The 21706-nt window shown below is 39.4% G+C and overlaps 2 protein-coding genes across 3 annotated transcripts in view; one reads left to right on the top strand and one right to left on the bottom strand.

Moving 5' to 3' along the window:
* CCDC68 (coiled-coil domain containing 68) overlaps nt 1–4075 on the top strand; it is a 41105-nt gene extending 37030 nt beyond the window's left edge. The window contains exon 12 of the mRNA XM_016225104.2: nt 2100–4075. Within this exon, the coding sequence (XP_016080590.2) occupies nt 2100–2157 (58 nt within the window). The 3' untranslated portion in view covers nt 2158–4075. The remainder of the gene's footprint in view (nt 1–2099) is intronic.
* A 3583-nt stretch (nt 4076–7658) lies between these two features.
* The window catches only part of RAB27B (RAB27B, member RAS oncogene family), a 122954-nt gene continuing 108906 nt past the window's right edge, over nt 7659–21706 (bottom strand). For both annotated transcript variants that reach the window (XM_087819104.1, XM_016225103.2), the window contains exons 3-6: nt 21324–21409; nt 16844–16947; nt 14900–15023; nt 7659–13876 (exon numbers count right to left, since the gene is read on the bottom strand). In XM_087819104.1, coding sequence (XP_087675230.1) covers nt 13687–13876; nt 14900–15023; nt 16844–16947; nt 21324–21409 — 504 coding nt within the window. In that variant the 3' untranslated portion in view covers nt 7659–13686. The remainder of the gene's footprint in view (nt 13877–14899; nt 15024–16843; nt 16948–21323; nt 21410–21706) is intronic.

Below are 21706 nucleotides of genomic sequence, written 5' to 3'. Positions count from 1 at the left end.
AGACTGATCTTTGTCAAGGAAGATACTGGCCTAAGAAATGACTAACTGCCATGCCTTGCTTTTGGTTAAGAAATTTTAATTTCAGACCATCCTATGTGGCTACTTTAGGTCTCTGAATTTGTAAGTCCTGCCACGTAGGCCTCCCCTGAGCTTGGCAGGTTTAGTATGCGGCCCCTTTTCCATCCACATCAGATACCATTCCCCTCAGGGTGGCGAGGCATTGTGGCCAACATCCACTGTTTTGACCCTGGAAGGAATGGAGCCAGCCAGAAATTGGTCGTGTCCTTAGTGAAACTACTCCAGTAATGAGAATGGAGATACCAGAAGTGAAAGCTGTTGGAGACAATGACTTCTATGGCCAATTCTACAGCAACTGCAGTTAATTAATAGTTGAAGGTTTTTAGTTTTGGTTTTTTGGTTCTTTAAATGTGATTTCAGAGAGAGGAAGAAAGAGATAGTAACATCAGTGCTAAGAGTCGATGGGCTGCCTCCTGCACACCCCCTCCTGGGGATCAAGCCTGAATCGAACGCTGACCTCCTGGTTCATAGGTCAACGCTCAACGTCTGAGCCACTCAGGTCAGCTGGACTCAGCTGACCAAGGTCTTTCAGTTTTAAAGATTTATTTTCTTTTCTGACTTGGGAAAGGTCACATGGGAATATTTACTAAATGAGATAGGGAGACTGGACTGTATATGCCCTTTGTTTTGTGATTTTTGATAGAAATTGCTGAGTTAATGATATGATGGTAATGCAGGAGTTCCAGGATTTTGGAAACCCGAGGGCCCAGGGCCCGCTATGGACTGTTGGCTTCATGCAGGAAAGGATTCAAATTTGAGCCAGAAGAGAGTTTAAAATGAAAGAGAGTTTATTAGTGAAGCAATGGAACAGAGAGAATGTTACTCCATAGGCAGAGCAGCCCCTCCCTAGTGCAATTTACTTCTTTTATTGACTCAGTTAATTGAGGGATAGGGAATTCAATAAGGGAGAGGAATATTCAGGAACATTCTCAGAAGATCCCCTTCGGCCAGGTGTTCTTATATCGCTTTTCTTTGTCCAATCGTGGCAGCCCCCGGTGTGTCCTTTAGAATGCTAATGTGTTACAATAAGCACACAATGAAGCTAGGGGTTACTGCAAGGTGAAATTAGTCTCCATGTTGGATCCAGCTGTTTTTCTGCAGGTTCTCAGCCATCAATTCATTGAGGGTTGGTCTTACTGTCTCCGTGATTGTCCTTGTAGCTCTTACCAGTTACAACTATTTCCCCACATACCCTATCTCAATGGTAGATCTCATGTTTGCAAAATGAAATATGATTAATTGTAAGTAGTAGAATGGTTTGGTAAGTCTGGATTCACCATACAGTGGAATTACAACTCTAGGGGGAAAAAAACATACATTTAAATATTAATCTAGGCAAATCTCTTAAATCACTCATAAAATATAGGGTGTCCCCATTTATACAAAGCAATTATGTACACACTTTGAATAATTATAAAGGCAGTGTTTATTAAAATACATTTCATTTTCAAAATTGAGCTATCTGTTGTTAAACTGTGTATACATTTTTTGGAGGGGGGGACGCCCTATATATTTCCATACTACCTCTCAGTAAGTACCAAAAAACAATTTTGGGGTTTTTCCCCCTTGGGCATTAGAACATATAGATGCTTCATGGGTTGAACATTAGAAGTGGAAATTAGAGGTCATTAGTGACAACAACAACAAAACACACAATGAGGACAGAAGGTCAGGCTTTGAGAAAACCATAGAATTGAAATGTCCTGAGGTAGAATGGATGTGTTTCCCATCTCCAGGTCACTCTGGTGCATATCTTCACTGAGTGGAGTTGCAGACATAGGCTCTAACTCTCACTGCCCCCTCCCCCCCACCACTACATAAGTTTAATGCTTCCACAATGTGATTCTCCTGTGTCTCATGAGGAATTACAATCCATCGATTAACTGCCATTTCTTAGATTAAAGCAATTAGTTCTGATGCTGGTGTATAGGGCAGTGGAGATGGTAATGGTGGCAGGACAGCAGTTATATCATTACAGGTTAATGTGCTTGATCTTGATGATTGTGTGGTCTTTTCTACAGTGAATTGAAGACTGAAGACTCTACCCCCTATTTCATGTTGGTTAGGTTACGGAAATGAGCTGGCTGGCTGAAGATCTGAATGAGAAAGATCACTACATGGGTCTTATTTATTCTTTGAAACACAGTCTAAACTTGCATGTTAAAATGGCTCAATGCCAATATTTAATGGAATTCATTATACATCAGTAGCTTTGCAAGAAGATGATATTCCACAAAATCAAACAAATAGATATTGGAGGGAAAGAACTCTTCCTTCAAAACTTACTTAATGGGTAAAGAAACCAGGAGCTTTCCCACGATGGAAGATGAATTCTGCTTTAAAGTTTAAAAAAAAAAAATCAATCTTTTCTCCAGATTTTTGCTGAAGGGAATGATTTAAGGTTGTCAAGTTTAACTTTTGATAGTCATTCTTATTTATGTAAGTAGAAGAAAGTGTGTATATGTGTGTGAATAAATGTTATATTTTCAAGTTGACTTTTGTATAATAAAAAATATCTTACCATGATATAAGTTCATCTTCTGACTCATCGTTAGTGGGACAGTTATTTGCTGCTGAATCTATGGGCAGGGGAAGACTCTTTTTAGCTAATTCTCCAAACTGAGAATCTTGGCTGCCTCACCTCACCTGAGGAAGCCAGGTTTCTTCAGTTGGGATTGAAAATTGGTTGCTAAAGGTAACCCACACATAAGTACAAGGGAATGTGCTTTGTGACTCTGCTTCTGTAGCTAATTTTCTTTTCAATATTCATTATGTTATTTAAGTAAAATATTGGGTGGGGCACTAGAACACAGTGCTGTTAGCTCATACCTCCATAAAGATGTCTGTATTATGAGTTCAAAGGAACAGTGGCTGCTGGGCAGCCAGGAAGAATCCACGTTCATGAATTAGAATGGTGTCTAGTGCTTGCGTGAAGGCGTGCTTAACTGTGGATGGTGCATTCACTACGGCTGGAGTTTGTGATCGAAACCTAACTCTAACTTGTAGACATGCAACATACTGACATCAGGAATAATGGGAGACCTTAGTCACCCTAAAGGGTGAATTACTTTAAGCCTTTTGATCACCCTCTTTGGTGTATAACTATAAACCTTTTCTCAGGAAAGATGCTTAAAGCCTTTCAGTGTGGAATGTGAAATATCAGTATTATCTAGGAAATATTTAAAGGTATGAACATATGAGGTGACATAATGTATTCATAAATTCTTCAAAGTTCTGTAACCCTTGAAACGTCACATCACTGTGCAGTCGGGGAACTCACCTTTCTCTCCGAGATCATGTAGGTCCCTCTTCTCTCTCAGTCATCGCACTGGGTTGAAATAAATATGAGGTTTGTGAACGAACGCATCTAACTGAGCTAACCATCTGGATGGTTTCCGTTAGAATGATGTATCCTAAAGTCAAAAATGGAAGGACACTGTTGGGTTGGATTTTGGTTTAACTCTCTTCAATTTTGAAGATGGAAGTGCAGTTGAACATAAGACAGATAGGATCTGCTCATGGGGTCTTGGGGTTCACTTTGGAATCTCCTGAGTATCAGAATGAACATGTTCGGAAGCCTAAAAAGATCTGAACTCTTCAAACACAAAAGGATCTTTTTAGTAGTAGCAGCAGCAGCATTTATTTGTCACATATGGATTATTTTCTATATCCTTATTATTTCAGTTTTTATCATTTGAAATTTTTTTAAAATAAATATTTCTGAGTCACAGAACAAATGATTACAGTGGAAAAATGTATTGGTCTAAAAGTAGTACCACACAGGAAAGACACTACTTCAGTTGGAGTCTAAACAATTGTACTTAAAATTATACTAATTAATATATTGGGTAAGAAGGTCTGAGGTGGGCCTTGAAGTGAGTACATGAAGGTGGAAAATGAAAAGAAATTTGGTTTTGCTTTGATTACATATAATGTTACAATTTATCATTAAGAAATATTTAAACTATTGATATAGTATATCTTTTGAATAATTGCTTATATGTCTTACAATAAAGAAACGAATGTTATAGTTTATGAAGTTTTATTTTTATTTCTCTTAAAATTAAAATTATTATGCATAAATAATAACTAGTTTTTATTTGATTGTTCACGATAATATAATTAATAATCAATTGATTTTATCAGTAAATAAATATTTAGATAGCTCCCTGAAATTTTCTGCTAATTTTCGCTGGGTCCAAATCAAAGGCAAAAGTAATCCATTATGTTTTCACTCTAAATTTGAAAAAATAGAAGCATTATGAAATTAAGAACACATACTTATAAAATTCTTTCATATTTCTTCACCTCAAAAATCCTTAACTCTCCTCAGACTGGCTAATTATTATATCATCTTTATCAATATAAAAGTAGGGATCCAATTCACCAGTAACTGAAAGTTCCCTCAACTAATATCATTATAATTCTCTTCCTTTCCCTCCCTTATTTTGTGATTAGAAATATTAAGGCTGCAATAAAGATTTAAATTATCATATTTAATTGCTTTGTTTTTATTAGAGTGTATACTTACATGTCTAAAATGTAGTAGAAATATGAAAAATTGGGATTTATCCTAAGCATCCATGGTTGGTTTCGTAATGTTCAATGTGTTGGTAACAGTGAGGTTTTCATGGGCATGTGTCTTTGCAAAAATCAATAAATTATATAACTTAAATATTTGAATATTTACTTCATTAAATTTAAGTTAGCACTGTTATTCTAAAGTCCACCCAATCAATTTCTCAAACAGGATTCAGTCATAGTTTTGCAACAAATATTTATTGAGTGCCCCCAATTTGCCAGGCACTGTTCTAGACGTCAGGGCCAACGCAGTGAGGACTGGGGAGGGGTGTGTGTGGCCAGGAACAGAGAAGAGGGAAACACCTCCACCTTCCTGGAAATACATCCAGCGGTGAGGAACCAGCAATAGAGCTACAGCTGTCCCACTGGCTATAAGAAAAAATAAAGCAGACTCGGGGATCCCGAGTTCCCAAGGGTGCAGGGCTGGGGCTGGGGTTTTAATCAGGTGATAATTGAAACTATGGTAACTGTAGATTGGTCATTTCAATAGGACAGTCATTTTAAACAACAGGGCACTTGCTGTGCTGTATGCCTGAAACCAATACAGAATAATATCAAAAGTAAACTGTAATTGAAAAGTAAAAGCAAAAAAGAAAAAGAATTTAGAAAGTTATAAAGCATCATTTCTGGTGCATTAAAAAGTAAGGAATTCTCTCTTTGAAGATAACATTTAAGCAAGGATGGGAAGGAAGATAGGGAAGTGGCCGGAAGGAGCTGGTGTTTGGGGGAAGGGAGGCCCAGCAGGAGCGAGCACAGGCTCACGTACTTTGCAGGGTGGGCAGGCCATGGGCAGGCAGGTGTGCCCGGAAGGTAAGATGCAAGCTGGACTGGCAGGTAAAGAGTAAGTCCCAATATTGTCTGAATCATTTTCCATGCAGCATATTCTTTCATATATCCTTTTTATAAACCATTCCTTTTATTTGATTAGTTTTTCCTCCAGCTCTTCTTTGAATTCTGAACAGAATTCTAATGACTTTTAGGAGCCCATATCCCAAACCCCTCCTCAGTCGGTTTTTTCCTAATGTACTGAGTAGCCCTGTTTTGACCTACGCGTGAGGACTGATAAGAAACTGCTCTTGGTATTTGGGAGCAAGGTGCTGCGTATTCATAATCCAATACTTAACTAGCTGCCTCAAGTCTCCCCTCCGGTTTCACTTTTTCCATGAGGGTGAATGAGCTCATCATATAAATTCCTCTGGGGAATGAATCAGACAGATTGAAGTCTTCTGTTGTGAACCTTGCTGCTGATTAGTTTTTAAACCTTTTGCTAAAGACCAGTCTTTCTCAGAGAGCTATGAAAATGGTCTAAAGATACGATCATTTCACAAATCTGATTACTTTCACAAAATGTTTCTAGTACCTATAATATAGCCGTAGTCAAAATATAATTCACGTGTTGGCTTCCTAACCTAATGCAAGTCACCTAAATGAGTTTCTAACAGAAGGGCAATACACTCTTATTATAGCTGTTCTTTCTCTGCAAGCAGCAATCCAGATTAGAAATAAAAAATGCCTTGGTATAAAGAACGGTGAATAATAATAATACCTTGTAAAGAGTTTTAAAACAAGAAATGCTGCCTGGCTGGAGTGGCTTAGTTAGTTGAGTGCTGTCCAGTGCCCCGAAAGGCCGCCAGCTCTATTCCCCTTCGTCAGGACACTTACCTGGGTTTCGGGTTTGAGCCCCAGCGGGGGAGTGTATGGAAGGCAACCACTCGATGTCCCCCTCTCTTTCTCCCTTCCTCTAAGCATGTCTTCGGGTGAAGATTTTAAAAATAAAATAAAATCTAAAAGAACTCCTTCTTAAGTGTTTAGCAAACTCTGTCACTTTAAAAAAACAAACAAAAACAGAAAATCCTATCAGTCCAGACAGTGAATGTCGAGATGGTCTATGTTTCTCTCAATATGGGCCACGTTATGACTATTTAAAAATCATATAAAACTATGGGAAAAACAAGCCCCTAATGACCTCTCACCTTAAGATGAGGCAGGAGCAAAGACTGTGCCTGCGTGAAACAGCATTACTGCCACCGCAGAAGAAGGCTGAGAAAACGGTGTCAAGCACTTATTTGCTTGCAGAGGGAGAGTTGTTTATCTTTAAATTAAAAACACATCAGTACCTTGGCAATGCCTGTTGAAGTAACGTATGGAGGGAGAGCAACTTGGGAAACAAGACAGCCTTTGTAAATGAACATTTAAGGAAGCTGCATGGTTGTGGTCTTGAATTTGCCCTGAACAATGGCCCTTTCACCAGGCTGTGATCAAGGGGACACACCACGGCCTGCCTCAGCATCTTGTTGTGGGGAAGAAATCGGTTATAATGTGACAGTGCCGTGTACTATAGAATACTTCAACGTGGTAAGTACTAATTTTATAAAGCACCATTTAGAGTTATTAGAAAATTCCCCTTGCAAAACCCAGTCTTTAAATAAATAAAAAATGAGAAAATTTAGAGAGATGGATAAATTCACTTGACTGCATCCTAATGGATACTGTTCTTTTTTAATTGAGGTATAATTGACATAACATTATATATTTTTTAAATTTATCTTTATTGTTGAAAGCATTACAGATGTCCCCTTCCCCCCCCCCCCCCAGGCCTTCACCACACTATTGTCTGTGTCCATAGGTTATGCTTATATGCATATAAGTTCTTTGGTTAATCTCTTCCCACCCCATCCCCTTCCCTCTGAGATTTGTCAGTTTGCTCCATGCTTCTAAGTCTCTGGATCTATTTTGTTCGTTAGATTCCACATATAAGTGAGATCATGTGACACTTGTCTTTCTCTGACTGGCTTATTTCACTTAGCATAATGCTCTCCAGGTCCCTCCATGCTGTCTCAAAGGGCAAGAGATGCTTCTTTTTTACAGATATAACTACATTAGTTTCAGGTGGATGCCATTATTAATGGATGCAAGTTTCATGTTAATATTCGTAATGTTCCCCACCCATCACACGTTGAACTTTAGCACAGAAATAAGGTTGCTTTTATTACACAAAATAATTGATAAAAATGCATTTTTTTATTTGGAAAGTGTGCAGTAATAATCACTGAATACAGTCTCAACTGTAGTATTCAAACCCAGACACCACAAAATCATTGGATGCAATGATTTCTTAAGTCACTAGAACTTTGGTACAACAAAGTAATGGCCTAACAGTGTCTGTCAGGCACCACAGTCTACTCAGAGGCATATAGGAGAAAAACTCTATGTTTAAAGTTTTAAGTTACATTCGTAGCACTAGACAAAACAGAGATCTGTGTAGATGACAGACGAAACAATCAAACGTGCTTAGCCTAAAAATGAGGACAGTATCACCTAAAGGTAGACCATTGGGATACAGTGAAGCACATCAGTGTTATGTCAAAGCACTGTCCATTTTTGACACATAAAGCAGGGTAACTTATTCTTCTTAAATAATTTCAGATACAGTCAGTATCTTTTACAAGGCTATGGACACAAAAGCCCTATTTGTACGAGAAGGATTTTGACCAAGTCATAATATACTATCTAGAATATAATTGGACTTCTTGAAAGAAATACAAGATGACATACAAAATGAAATAGAACTCATATTTTTTCAGTAATTTGAAATATATTAATCATTTTCAATAAAATACAATGACCTCAAGTTGACAAGCCATTGGTAGCTTCCAATATATCTACTAAAATCAGTTGTGTCTCTGCTATGACACTTCTTTTCACAATAACTGGTTTAAATTATGACTGTGACTATTTATTAGTTCTTAGTTTGTGATAATAGTGTCTTGCTTATGAAATGGACCATAACTTACAAACCAATTTCTTATATATGTTCGCCATTGAGCCTGACATGAGCCCTGTGAGGCACGCAGGGTTTGTAAGTCCCACATGAGGAGAAACCACTAAGATATTTAATAACATGCATGCGGTCCCCAACTTGTTCCTTCTGGACAAGTCTTCCTCTCAAACAGCATTTGAAAATATAACCTGGAGAGTAGACGATTAAGGGTAAGCATATGTTATTACACATTGTTAGGGTCACTATTTTGACATGCCTTCAGACAAAAGAACAACAGCCACTGGTTAAATAAGGGACCTATTAGATTAAGGACAGATGTACCAGCTTCTACACAATTTGCTAAAGATCCTTAAAGACTAAGTCAGCTGAGGGATATTAGGCATGACTTCCACAATCTGTGGGAAAGAAAAAGAACCGGAAAACATTTAAATGACTCAATTCAAAGATGATTCATTTGTATTTTTTCATCTTCAAAAGATGACACCCTTTAAAATAATCCCACTTTTTTGGCACTTTTTTATTCTCTCTCTATGACATTAGGAAATCTCTCCAACATAGGCCGCTGATAAGAGCTGCACAGAAAAGCATCTTTGTGATGGGACTCAGATTTATGAGAAAATGAAATTCAAATAAATAAAATGTTCCTAAGTTTCCAAAATGTTGATGCTAATAATAAAATATTTTTTAGCTTAAATATTTTTATTAGCTTAGTTCTAAGGATATAATCCTCTACTTGATAGATGAAAATGATGGGTAAATATTTGTCACAAATCTAGTTACAAAAACCCTTTCTGTTACTCTTCTTTTCCTACCTAAAAATCAGCCTTTTAAGGATGAGCTTTCTCCATGCCCTGCCATATTTAAGAACTCCACTTAGACACCTTTTCACTCTTACCTCTCTTTATATATCCTGCTCAACAATGTCACTGTGGTTGGGTCTCCACCCAAGAATTCTAAGGCAATACGTTTATAAAATTCCCTATACATCTAGCAATAACTTTTATCAGTTCTACTTTATGAGACAGGTATTTTTATGGGTTTATAAAGCATTGAGACAACACTCATCTCAGATAATATTCTGCATCTACTTTCCATGGTAAGGGCTCAGCACTCTCCCCAGAAATAAGTTTATATCATCTTGGTCAAAATTCAAGAAAAAAATATAGCTTTTGGTGAATTTTTAGACAACCTTTTCAAATATAGACAGCATCTTGGCATCTTTAAAAAATAATAAAGCTTTCCCTAAAATACTTAAATATTCTTGACTTCTCTTAATGCTTTAAAGCTGGGTAGTAGAGGGTGAAAATCAACTTAAAATCACTTTGGTTACCCTCAGCTCTCAGAAAGTCTCCTTTTAAAGAGTTAATCAGTATCTTAGAAAACAGAAACTTCAATATTGTTTCTTTAACGGTTGAGTTTTAAACTCCAAAGTTTATGGGTGAGGATTTTTCCCTCAAATGTGTTAGTGTGATATACAATGAGGAAATCATATGTGTCCCCCCTTTTTTACTGAGGTGAACAGAGATACAGAGCAGTAAACAATCTTGTTTCACAGACACAAGTCTCCAGGTTATATTCTGTACCTGGTGGTACACTTTATCTATTACACAAAGCATTTCTCTTTCTAACTGCTGCGCTCACTCTATTGGTGAAGATATATATGAGCTTCATCAAATTTGTTGATTTCCAATGGACTCAGTTTACAGTTTAAAGAATATCTGGCCATGTAGTAAATTATTTTTAATACAGTCATGTCCTTCTCTACGGTCAAGCTTCTCTTTCTTAAAAAGGCTGATTAAAACTCTCGCCCAGCTTGTCCGACCTGTACTGATTGGCAGCAGATAGCTTACACTAAAAGCATAAGAAAGACATCCCCTGATACAAAGAATGGTCCATCTGGTTAAAAACAACAGATAAAATACACTTTTTACTTTAGAAAATGCTGGCTTTGAATTTTTTGCAGTGTGATAGCTGATAAATGGAAATGGTAGCAAACTGGCTAGAGTGGGACTTGAAAGAATTTTAAAACTCTTAGGTAGAGGCCTACGAGTTGGACTCCCAGCATTTAATATTTTCTCTGCTGATTTGTGACCTGTCACCCTCATCATACCAAGACAAACACTGTGTTCTCTCAACTATTTTTGATACCTTTTTCAAAGGAGTTTTCTTGTTTTACATGGAAAGGTAGCCTTGTACCTAATCAGTTAAGTCTCAAGTAATGCTCACTCCAGGAGAAGTGAGCTAGAATACCAGGAGATGGCAGTAATGAGCTCCAGATTCCCATAACACCTTTGAACCCTTTGTTGAAGACATCAAAGACCTTTAGCTGTGTTAGTGTCTCTGAGACCTTCCTGGAATATGACATTGTAGGAAATGAGCTATGTGGTTAGAGATAAATTTGGTCACAGAGGTATCCGAGGCACTGTGTTAGAGCAATGTAAACATCGAAGCAGAGTAAACACTCCAGAAATGGTTTCTATACCAGAAAGGGATTTTATGTATACTTTAAATATTTTTCCAAAATACAATTTGGTTTACTAGAGAATTTGGGAGATAACTCACCTTGGCTAAAAATACATGTTGCTATGGGTTAAAGGGGCTATGCAATTCTTTAAAGCAGTCTGTATAATTCAGGGCCCCAAATGAATTTGAGGTTGTAAAATAAATAACACAGAATAATTAATTAGGAAATAATAAGAGAAAGAATTTCTATTAGTATTAACACAAAATTTGGGGTCAGATGTCAAACTTGACAGAGAAAATATTTTTTGATCAAGTTTTTATAAATAGAATACTATTATAAATTAATTTTCTTGTCTGTTTTAAGTTTTGTCCTCCTTGAGATTATTACCCAACAATTATTATTTTTGCAGATGTGGTTCTATAATTATGGGCATCACCACCCTCTGCTTCAAGCTGCAACTATCAAGTGACAGTCTTAAAATAGAGCCCGAATAAATGCTTCTTAAATAACTGACAATGACAGAATTTTGGCATAAGTATATCAATCATAAAACTGGAAAATGAAAAGACATATCCAAAATAGAATACCTTTAGGACTTTATAGAGGCTACACATTCCCTATTGTGGAAATTCAGGGTATATCACAATCTAGATTCAAATAAGAAATTGATATTGACCTCAATAGTTCCCCAAATTTTGCTATAGCAATAGTTGCATTGTTTCTGTTCATTTTTCTTCCAAAAGAAGCATCTCTCATGTTAGCTAATAGCTTTCCATCCTCAGGGCACAGGCACTGAGGTCATGAGGAACATCATGGGGAAGAACAGCACTGGAGGGAATACCCAAGCATGGTCACCCCAGGAGCTGGCATTGCACTGCAGAAGTCAGAGGAACTGGGCAGCAAACACCACAAACTTCACAAGGGGCTAACCCATCACAGCTTCCAGATTACTCTGATCCCTGGCACATTTCTGGGTCTAGTCCTCACTAGGAGCATTACAGACATTCCCTTGCATCTGTGTTACTAAAACTGATTCCCTACCAGATGGAGGTTGGTAGGTAGAGGTTAAGGGGTGGGGGAGCTGGGTTTAGGGTTTCCAGTGTCTGTAACTTAACAAAATAAAAGTGCACTGAGTTGGAAAAATGAAGTTTAACTAGCAAAATTGTATAGTAAGAGGAACCATTCTGTAGAAAATTCATATACTCATAATAAAAAGAGAAAACTTAAAAAGCAATACCTTTGTTATTGATAAAATTCACTGAAATAGTTAAATAATGGTTTAATAGGAATTGATTATGTTAGTTTAGACACAATGATAAGAATAGGCCAATGGAAAAAGAACTTTTGAGATCATCTTTAGAAAGAAAAGGCAACTTTTCATGAAAAAAACTAAGTGATTAACCAATTTTTGGGGAGATATGATACACTTCCATTCCTGCCCAATCCCCAAATATAGGTAAACTATGAGCATTCTGCGGTAGACAATAAAAACAAGTATAAATATGGTGTAATATGGCATGAATTATCATCAATTTTTATGTAATTAATGATATGAAAATTCAGAGTGACCACAAAATTGATCCATAATTATTCTGAAGTTGTTGGTCTACAAAGTGTCATGCCTGTATCTTTACAATGGATTCAAAACCAGGGGTAGGTGTGGGTTAGAGGGGAGAAAGGTGATTTAGAGTTTCTAGTGCTTTTATAAATTGAAAATAAACCCATGATTAATAGTCACTTTTGGTTTCACATCACCAGCATATTTATCTAAGAGAAATTAAGGTGAAATAGTTTTTCTTGACTGTATTTTTAAAAAGAGATACTTAATAAACAGCAACCTTTAATTTGTTCTTGGGACTGTTTATCACTATTTGCTAAGAAAAATGAAATGTGAAGCCAAACACTGAACCAATTTCTAAAATTTTGTTTGAAATGGGAACCTCTGGATCTTCTCTTAATCCCAACTGATAATGTCAACTTCTAATCGGCTTGCGTGAAAGTTGGCTGACTCTTCCAGACATCTGTAACAGATACATTTAATTTCATTTGTCCAAATGCCATGTTCCCATACTTTCATTTTCCTCCCAGGGCATTTCTCTTGTATGTTGTCATTCACAATCTTGTTCTTGTCTATCTGCCACTTATTAAGAATATAAAAATGGCATTATTATATAATTTCCTACATTTTAGCAGAAGTCTGACATTCCTCCTCTCATAACCTCAGTGATAATTTAGTCATTCTAGCATTGCTTATTGGGTGTACAAAGTAATGTCATTGTTAATGATCCATTTAGAATCCTTTATTGTGTACCCATTTTTAACTATGTTTCCCCAATGCAAACCTAAAAGTAGTAATCAGATTCTATATAAGAAGTAAACCCAATCTTTTTTAAAAATCATCTTTCTATGTTCTGCCTTTGGTAGGTAGCCTATCCCTTTCTCCAATGTGACAGGGTAATTTTTGTTCTTGTTTGAAACTCACTGTTATTTCATCCTGTGTAGTCCCTTACACACTTATCTTCTTTGTAAGAAATACAAACTGGGAGTCCATGATGGTTGAGAGCACATTTGGAAATCTTTGATCTTGTTTGAAGGGGCCTCAGAAACAACTGGTCAATTCTTTTGAGTAATGTTGACTATTTTGGTTTCTTAAAACAGACTTTCTGGCAGAAAAAGCAAGACATGCCGCTACGCACGGCCCACTCAACAACAATTCTGTGGTCTGTCGCTGTTTGGGGAAGAAATACTCGGGTGGGGTTCTTGGTGGCGAGTCCCTGCGAGTCTAGCAGCCACACTTCTTCTCTGCCGGTTTCTCCCCACTGAGCTTCCCGGGGTTTCCACCATTGACGGCATCGGGGACTTGCGTCTTCTCTACGCACTGCTCCATCCGCTTCATGATTAAGTCCAGAAGAGTCTCCACGGCCTTCTCCACGTTCTGGCCAGTCGCCGCACTCGTTTCAAAATACGGGATGCTGATGTGGAAGAGATGGCAAACATGTTTGAGAGGAGGGATCAGAGGAGACGCACTAGTGGGTCACACATGTAAAAGCGCGGCCGACGGGCTGCACCATCAGCACGGCCTGGCTGGCGTGGCTGGAAAGCACCCTTGTTTTTTCTCAGAGTATAACCAGTACTGTGGGCAAGAAAACTGATACAGGAGGTACTCAGGAACTTGAAGTTGAGGCACTATAGCAATGTTTTAAATGTTTAGAGGCTAAAAATGCCTAAACTGGTGATCAATATTACTTCCCTTCCAATCAATTATCTAGAAGTCTGATTTAGAAATTAAGCTGGCACTGAGAAGGATAGTCATGTGAATATAGTCTATGCTTATTTGGAAGCAAAAGTTTCAAGAATATGTGTACATTTTTAATGCTCTCAAGGAGAATCCAAAACGTTGGCAGATGTGATGAAACTGCTTTACATTTAAGAAATAATGACAAAGTCTGATTTGGAAGTCAATTTATAACTGCATGGAGTGTTTTTAAATTTTTAATCTACCATTTAAACTCACCTCGGATAAAGGTGGCAATATTATGTCCACGTCAGGTATTGCCTTTAGAAGTTTGCAGCTATTAATTGAGAAGCAGTCATGCTGTGTTGAAGGACATGAGTTCTGATCTCAGACAGCCTGGGCTGAATTCAAGCTCTGCTGCTTACCAGCTGTATGGCCTCCCCTCAGTTATTAATCTCTCTGTGCCTCAATTCTTCATATTTAAATGAGATAACTCTAGACCTTCTACATATGGTTATGAGGAGTTAAAGGAGTTAAAGTCTAGGAACAGTTGCTAGGACATAATAAGTATTCAGTAAATGTTAGCTGCTGTTATTACTAATTGATTTAAAATATCACATACATTCCTCTGGAAGACCTTTTTAATTCATGTGCCATTCTTGACTCCAGGGGATTCCTTGTAGCATCAACCTTGTGTCCCTGCCCCATTACTACACACCGGTGTGCAAGGTCAGATGGCATCGCCATGTAACGGACTTACCCGTATTTATCGGCCAGGTCCCGGCCTTGCCGTTCGTTGACTTCCCTTTGGTCTGGCAGGTCTGCCTTGTTGCCAATCAATACTATATCTGGATTTTCACAGTAAGCATTTGCTTGCAGTTGGCCTTAGAAAGAAAGCAGATGGAACCAGCAAGCTAGTTACAAACAAGTGATGTCAAATGACTGCTCATATCAGATTCCTAATCTAATTGTTCATCTCCAGCTTTTTATATTTTACTTGCCAAGTTACTAAATGCCTCTCAGCCACAGTTTCCTCATCTGCAAAACGCAGATAATGCCTCACAGACTGCATGTTGTGGAGATTAATAACAATTTACGGGAAGTGCCTGTATGAACACCTATTTGTGCTCGTCTCCATCTGGGAAAGTGCCCTCCGAGATGGACATACTGCTTCTTGTCACTAGTTAGTTCCTCAGACATACATGGACATCATAGGACATGATAGCAAATGAGTAAGTTTGCTCTTTCCTTTAGGAGCCCGCTATGTTTCCATCCCCTGGAGGGCCAAGGTGATGATCTATAAAAGCAGAACATTTTGAACCACCACAAATTCATTTAAAAACAATTTTAAGACAGGAAAGTTGGTTTTCTCCTTCTGCCAGGAAACACTGAGACAGAGGGGAAGAGGGAGGGGGAAGGGGAGAGAGGGGAAGGGGAGAAAGGGAGGGGGGAGGGACAGAGGAAGGGGGAGGGGAGAGGGAGGGGAGGGGGGGAAGTGAAGGGGAGAGCAAGGAAATGATAAAAAACCTGTCAACCTGTGTTTTCGAGGTTATAGGAATTACTCTAATGTTACTTCAAGGCATGGTGCATGCAATTTTGCCAAGGAAAAAGACAAAGCTTCTCTATAACATTGATTACTTGCGTGTTAGCAATTAAAGTGTTATTAAGACATACTAATTAATTGTCTTAAATCCCAATAGTATCCTTCTGAAAATTTTTTTAAAACAAGGGGGAATCTCATCTACCTTGATAAAAGATGAAGAAATCATCTTATGAAAGTATGTACCTAATAATCTTATGTCTTTATCTCCTCAGAATCTAACATTTAAATAAGGAAATATGATAAAAGGAAATAGAGACAGATCCTAAGATGAACACTCATTTGGAGAAGCTTTCCCCATGGTAGCAACTATGCTACTGAACTCACATTTAAAGCAGTTATATATATTATTAGTTATAAATAACATAAGAAACATATATATATAAATGCAAATAAAATATTCTCTCCAGTTCTATGTCAATTAAAAAAATAAAAATAAAATGCTACTCTTCTGTGCTCACATATATTAATCTGGCTTTAATAACTGATTAGGCAACTTTTAACTTCATATTATATCTAAATTGTACAGATATTTCCATACAAAGCTTCCTCACATTTGACTATTTTGGGGGGGGGACAAAAAGGAAAATGTCACTGTGAGCTGCTTGACCGACACACTGCACCTCATCTTCATGTGGCTGGTCTGCTCTGGAGACATTTCTCACCTAACTCACCCAGTAGTTAATGAACCCATTACTTCACCCGAGTGCAAGCGAACGCGTTTTAGGAGTCAGTGCACCCTCTCAGAAAGCACAGCTCTTTTCCTCTGTGTCTTCTCTGGGTTAGAGTTAGTAGATGTGGAAGCTCACATAGTTCCAAGAAGTCCTTTAAGATGAACTGGACAAGTGGAATTAATGAGGTCTTTAAAAACAAAGACCTCAAATGCAGATGGATATGAAGCCACGTGGGCTTCTTCTCTGAGTGTCAAAGGAAAATACAATTCTAGGCCACCTTACGGGGTGCACATAAAGGCCACCACTTTGAAGATGGCACAGGGAACACTAAACGCGTGACCTCCAAAGGTTAATCTTTCTTTCACTGAGGCAAACAAACAGAGCTCTTGGGTCCCAAAGTGGCCAACGCAGGTTACTTGGTCCCACTTACTCATCCAGTTTCTGACATTTAAGAAGCTCTGTTGACTGGTGAGGTCGAACATTAATAAGAAACCCATGGCATCTCTGAAAAATGCGGTTGTGAGGCTCCGGAATCTGCCAAGAAAGCACAGTGGGTAGATCTGAAAGTTAGTCCACGTACCTATAATGGTGACAATACAAACAACACTATCTCCCTTTCAAATACGAAATCTCGATGGCATCCCTAATGGGTCACCCCACAGAAGAGGAGATTACTCAGAAAGGCTGCTCGAGGGGTTCTTCCTGAGACCGCGTGCTGGCTGCATGTGTCCCCGCACTCACGCACAAGGAATCTGTGCCTGTCGATCGCGCGCCTACACGGCCCCTCGGACTTGTTGCTCACGGGCCTCCCGCGGTCCACGATGAAAAGGGAAGCCACTTTAGAACATTGGGACTTTAACTTCTAATTTTCAGTTGTTCTTGTCTGCGCCCGGAAGAAAGTTTGGCACATGGCAGCCTGAAAACGACTGCTCACGATTACGTGCAGAAAACCACAGCTTGTCAGCAGCTGGAACGAGGGTTCTTTGTAGGAAAAACAGTGTTGGTGAGAAAACTCTTTTGTAAGCACTCTTTGGAGTTCAAGAGCGGCCTCCACGTGTCGTGAGGAAGAGGGGAGACGGTGAAGACAGAAGGAGGGGGAAGGTCCGAGAGGCTCAGTGGCTGGGGAGGGAGTGAGAGCACTGATCTCCGGTGAGGACCCTGGAGACTGCGTCTGGCCCGGGCCGTGTCCTGGCTGCCTCGGCCTGTCCTCCCCCCGCCAGCCTCAGGGAACAGGACCATGTGCCGAGGCCCACTCCCATGTCAGGAACGGGCCAAGCCGGACACCACGCACGCAGACCAGGGAGGCTGGGTTAAGCCGACAGAGAGGTGCCTTTTTAGAAAGGCACATGACTCTGCAATGAAGACGACCGGCACTTCCTATCCTAAATGCCCTAACTTGGGGCACCCTATTGCAGCTTATTTGTAGATTCTTCGGTTTCAAAGTTCTATTCTCGACCCCGTCTTACTCTACACATGTTCACTGGGTAAGCTCATCCACTTCCTGGCTCAATTATCACCAATACCTTGAACCCCAAATTTACAGATCTGGATCTTTCCTGCCTTCACACTGTGTGCCCAACTGCTTGTTGGGTATTTCCACTTGGAGGGAACTAATATACCTCCGGCTTCCCTTGTCTAAAACCAACCTGGCATTTCCTCCCGATTCCCTTTTCTGTCAACGGTACCCCCATCCTCCTGGTTGCCACAGCCTCTTTCTCCGTCACCTGCTGTGTTCAGTCAACAAATGTGTCGCCTTCTCTCTTCTGTCCATGTTCCCTGCCGCTAGTCAAGCTTCGAGCCCATTATCTTTCACCTGGGTAACTTCAACGGCCTTCTCAATAGGCTTCCTGTCTCCAGTTTTGTTTGGGACCCTTCCTTTCCCTAGTTTCTTCCCTCTGATTACATAAATCCTCTGCTGAAAACACTTTCATGATGATGCACTGCTCTTAAGATAATGACTGAGCCCTCTAATAAGCTGTCCAGGCTCTGCGTGCTGTGCCCCTTGCTCACCTAGCCAGATTCACCTCTGGACTACCCACAGGCATGCTGAGCTTTTCGTTCTCAGAAAGTTCACTCTCTCCCCTGGGCTTTCACACACGCTGTTCTTTCTGTGGGTAACATTTCCTTAGCACTTCCTTCACCTCCTACCCCTTAAGCCTGAAAAAGACTCACTCATACATTGTGCATGAGTATATATATATATATATATATATATATATATATATATACACACACACACACACACACACACACACACACACACACACACACACAACGACATCAGAGAAAATGCCACTGCCCCAAGCAGTCTTCCCAACACCCACATCTGGATTATGGGCTCCTTCTGGTACACCTGCCTATTACCCTTTGTTTTCCTGTCACTGTCCTAAGGCTATACTGCAACTGTTTGTTATTTGGCCATATTGCACCCTAGACTATAAACTCCAAGAGCAATGAGCTGTGTTTCTAACTTTCTGTGCATTACATTTTCATGGTCCTGACCATAGTATTTGCTCACTAAATTTATGTCAAATCAAGAGAAAAAAATCAAGAGAATAGCAAAGAATATAAAATTAGTAAAGACTTAAATGACTTCAATAAACAACAATACTTTTAATAAAAAAGCATGGAAAAGAAATATTTTAATGACTATTTCCAAATTAGGGTATTTTTCATGAGACATAATCATGATTATGAAATACCAAAAATTGTACTTGGTTTTTTCTTCTGGATTTGTTCCTACCAATCACTGGATTATAGTGCTTTTATTGAATGGATCCCTCTCTTTGGGGACTAGCTGTGCTCATAAAATTGTCTCTTACTCAACCACAATAGTGTGGTTAACTCAACCACAACAGCCTGCTCTCTCCTCTCTCCATAAGCGCGCGCGCGCGTGTGTGTGTTTTATTTGAGTATAAGACTGTGTCCTATTCCCATCTCACTGCCCACAGACCATGACAAAGTTACTTAAAAACTCACTTGTTGTACGGATCTGGCTGCGGCAAATACGTTTGCATCCACAGCAACGTGGATAGAATACTCTTAATCTGCACATGGCTCATCCCCTGGGCCATTCTTCCCTGGTCCCCTTGTTCTTTTCCGTTCTTTCCAGGACTTATTCCAGAGGGAAGGTACCTGATTTCCAGCTTCACCCACCAACCTCATTCTGTCTGCAGGGTAGAGAAACCTAGGAACCCATAAAAGCCAAACCAAACCCCAAACCCCACCAGATCCCAGGGTCACATTATTGCTTTTCTCCCTCCCTGGGGGCGAAGGCTGTGCCCTGTGTTCTTGAGGCTTACCTAAGGGGTACTGTTCCCCCCCGCTTTCATCATATCACTTTCATCGATAACCACTATCTTATGTGGGTTACGCTGCCAGGCGTCCTCGCACAGCGTTGAGGTGTGGCGTCGCTCGATTGTTGCTTAGCTACACGTTGTATTTACAGAATGCAGGATTCTCAAGGGATGAATAACCCCATTGTTAGCAAGACTGGCCCTTGTCCTTCCCACTTCCCTCAGGAGCAGCTGTCCTCGGGGGGCAGATGAGAGAAGCCTGCCATCACGCTAGGCTGACACATCGTGTGCGAAGACATATGGGAACCACATTTTCTCATATTACTCCTTCAAAGAGGAATCAAATTGGTCTACAAAACACACATCTTTGTGACAACCAAACTGACATATGAACAGAGAGTCTTGTGAGGAATGGCTCCAGCAGTACCAGCAGTGTTGAAGGGTGTGTGCAAATGGAATTCACAGTCAAAAAAGCTAACAGAGAGGGCCCGGCACCTCCCCTGGCGTTTACACTCACTGAAGGCGAGAACATTTGGACGCATTTCAAGCACCGCAGTGTTTACAAGCATCAACATTCTAAGACACGCGGTGCAGAATCTGGAGGTATGTGCCTTCTAAATATCTTATCTTGACAATCTATTGCCAATTTTTATTTATTCTGATACCGAAGAGCTTCACTAGCTTGGGGTCTTTAGCATTTTTGAAATCTTGCATCTCAAAGAAAGATCTTGTCATCAAATAATGGAATAGCACCTCCAGCTCCAGGCAAGCAACACTACTGTCTACCGAGTGGCTCTTATCTTGGACACTGTACCAGAGGTGACACTGAACAACCAGGCATAGCCTCTGCCCTTAGAAATCTGACAGTTCTGTTGGGGTGACAAGGCTACAAGTGAATCAAGAACAGGCAGACACAAAATTTGTTTTATCACAAGGTGGTAAAGAATTAATTGACTTCAGGGAAGGAAGAGGCAGCTTATTTCAGCTGGGTTTTCAGAAAGGCCCCAGAAGGGGGGATATGAGCCAGGCCTGGTGAAAGGACAGGACCAGGGAAGGTGGGAAGGGAATAAAACATCCCAGCTGGAGGACAATGCTGTGTCCAAGGTCTCAGAGAACAAAGCTAGTCAATGGCACAGGACACAGAGGCTCTGCTGAAGAACAGAGAGAAATGAGGGAGATCTAAACACACTTTCCTTCAACTCCCTCTTCCAGCAGCGCTTGTAACAGTGTTAATTTCCCACCCTAATTCAATTAAATTCTGGAGAAGCTTTTCCCCCCTGCATTATAAAGTAGCACAATGTCAACATATAACAAGAATCTTCATAGAGATTTTTGAAAATCTAATTTTTGAAATTTGAACCAAACCCACAATGATAGTTTATGGTTAATTAACTGCAAATAATTTCTTTTTAATTCTCAATACAAATGTTTATCTTAAAACCTGGGGAAGAGTTGCATATAATGTGGTTAATAGTTTTTTTCCTGTATACCCAAAATCAAAACAAAATAATACCGAAAGTAGACTATAACTAAAAAAAGTAAATAAATAAAAAATAAAATAAAATGACTTTTTTCTGAGCTATTTGTAGCTAGAAACAAAGTAATTTACTGTACCGCTCTTGTCCTGCAGTGTCCCAAAGCTGAAGGTGCACCTTAAACGCTTTCCCTGCTGATCCATTTGGCCCCTGTGTATTATAAACCTGAAAGATATGATTTTCATCAGCTTATACTGCTTTGGATTTTGTCAACATTCAAATTCTCTGGGTTCACTCAGCATGTTTTTTCTCAATTACTATAATCAAAGTTCATAGTGCAGGATAAATATTTGCTCTGTTTTTTTCCAGCAGTATCGCATACACTCTCACTTTTAAATGTCAAGTACAAGTATGATTTTCAACACAATTTAGGCATACTGCAAACTTAAATTAGACTCCTTCTGGCATTTCCTCATGGAGGCAGCACACATTAGATTTAGGACCCAAGTTCTAGGTTTAAAA

Source organism: Miniopterus natalensis, chromosome 7 (assembly GCF_054644295.1).
Source record: "Miniopterus natalensis isolate mMinNat1 chromosome 7, mMinNat1.hap1, whole genome shotgun sequence".
Classification (NCBI taxonomy): domain Eukaryota; kingdom Metazoa; phylum Chordata; class Mammalia; order Chiroptera; family Miniopteridae; genus Miniopterus; species Miniopterus natalensis.
This window is presented reverse-complemented; position numbering and strand designations above follow the sequence as displayed.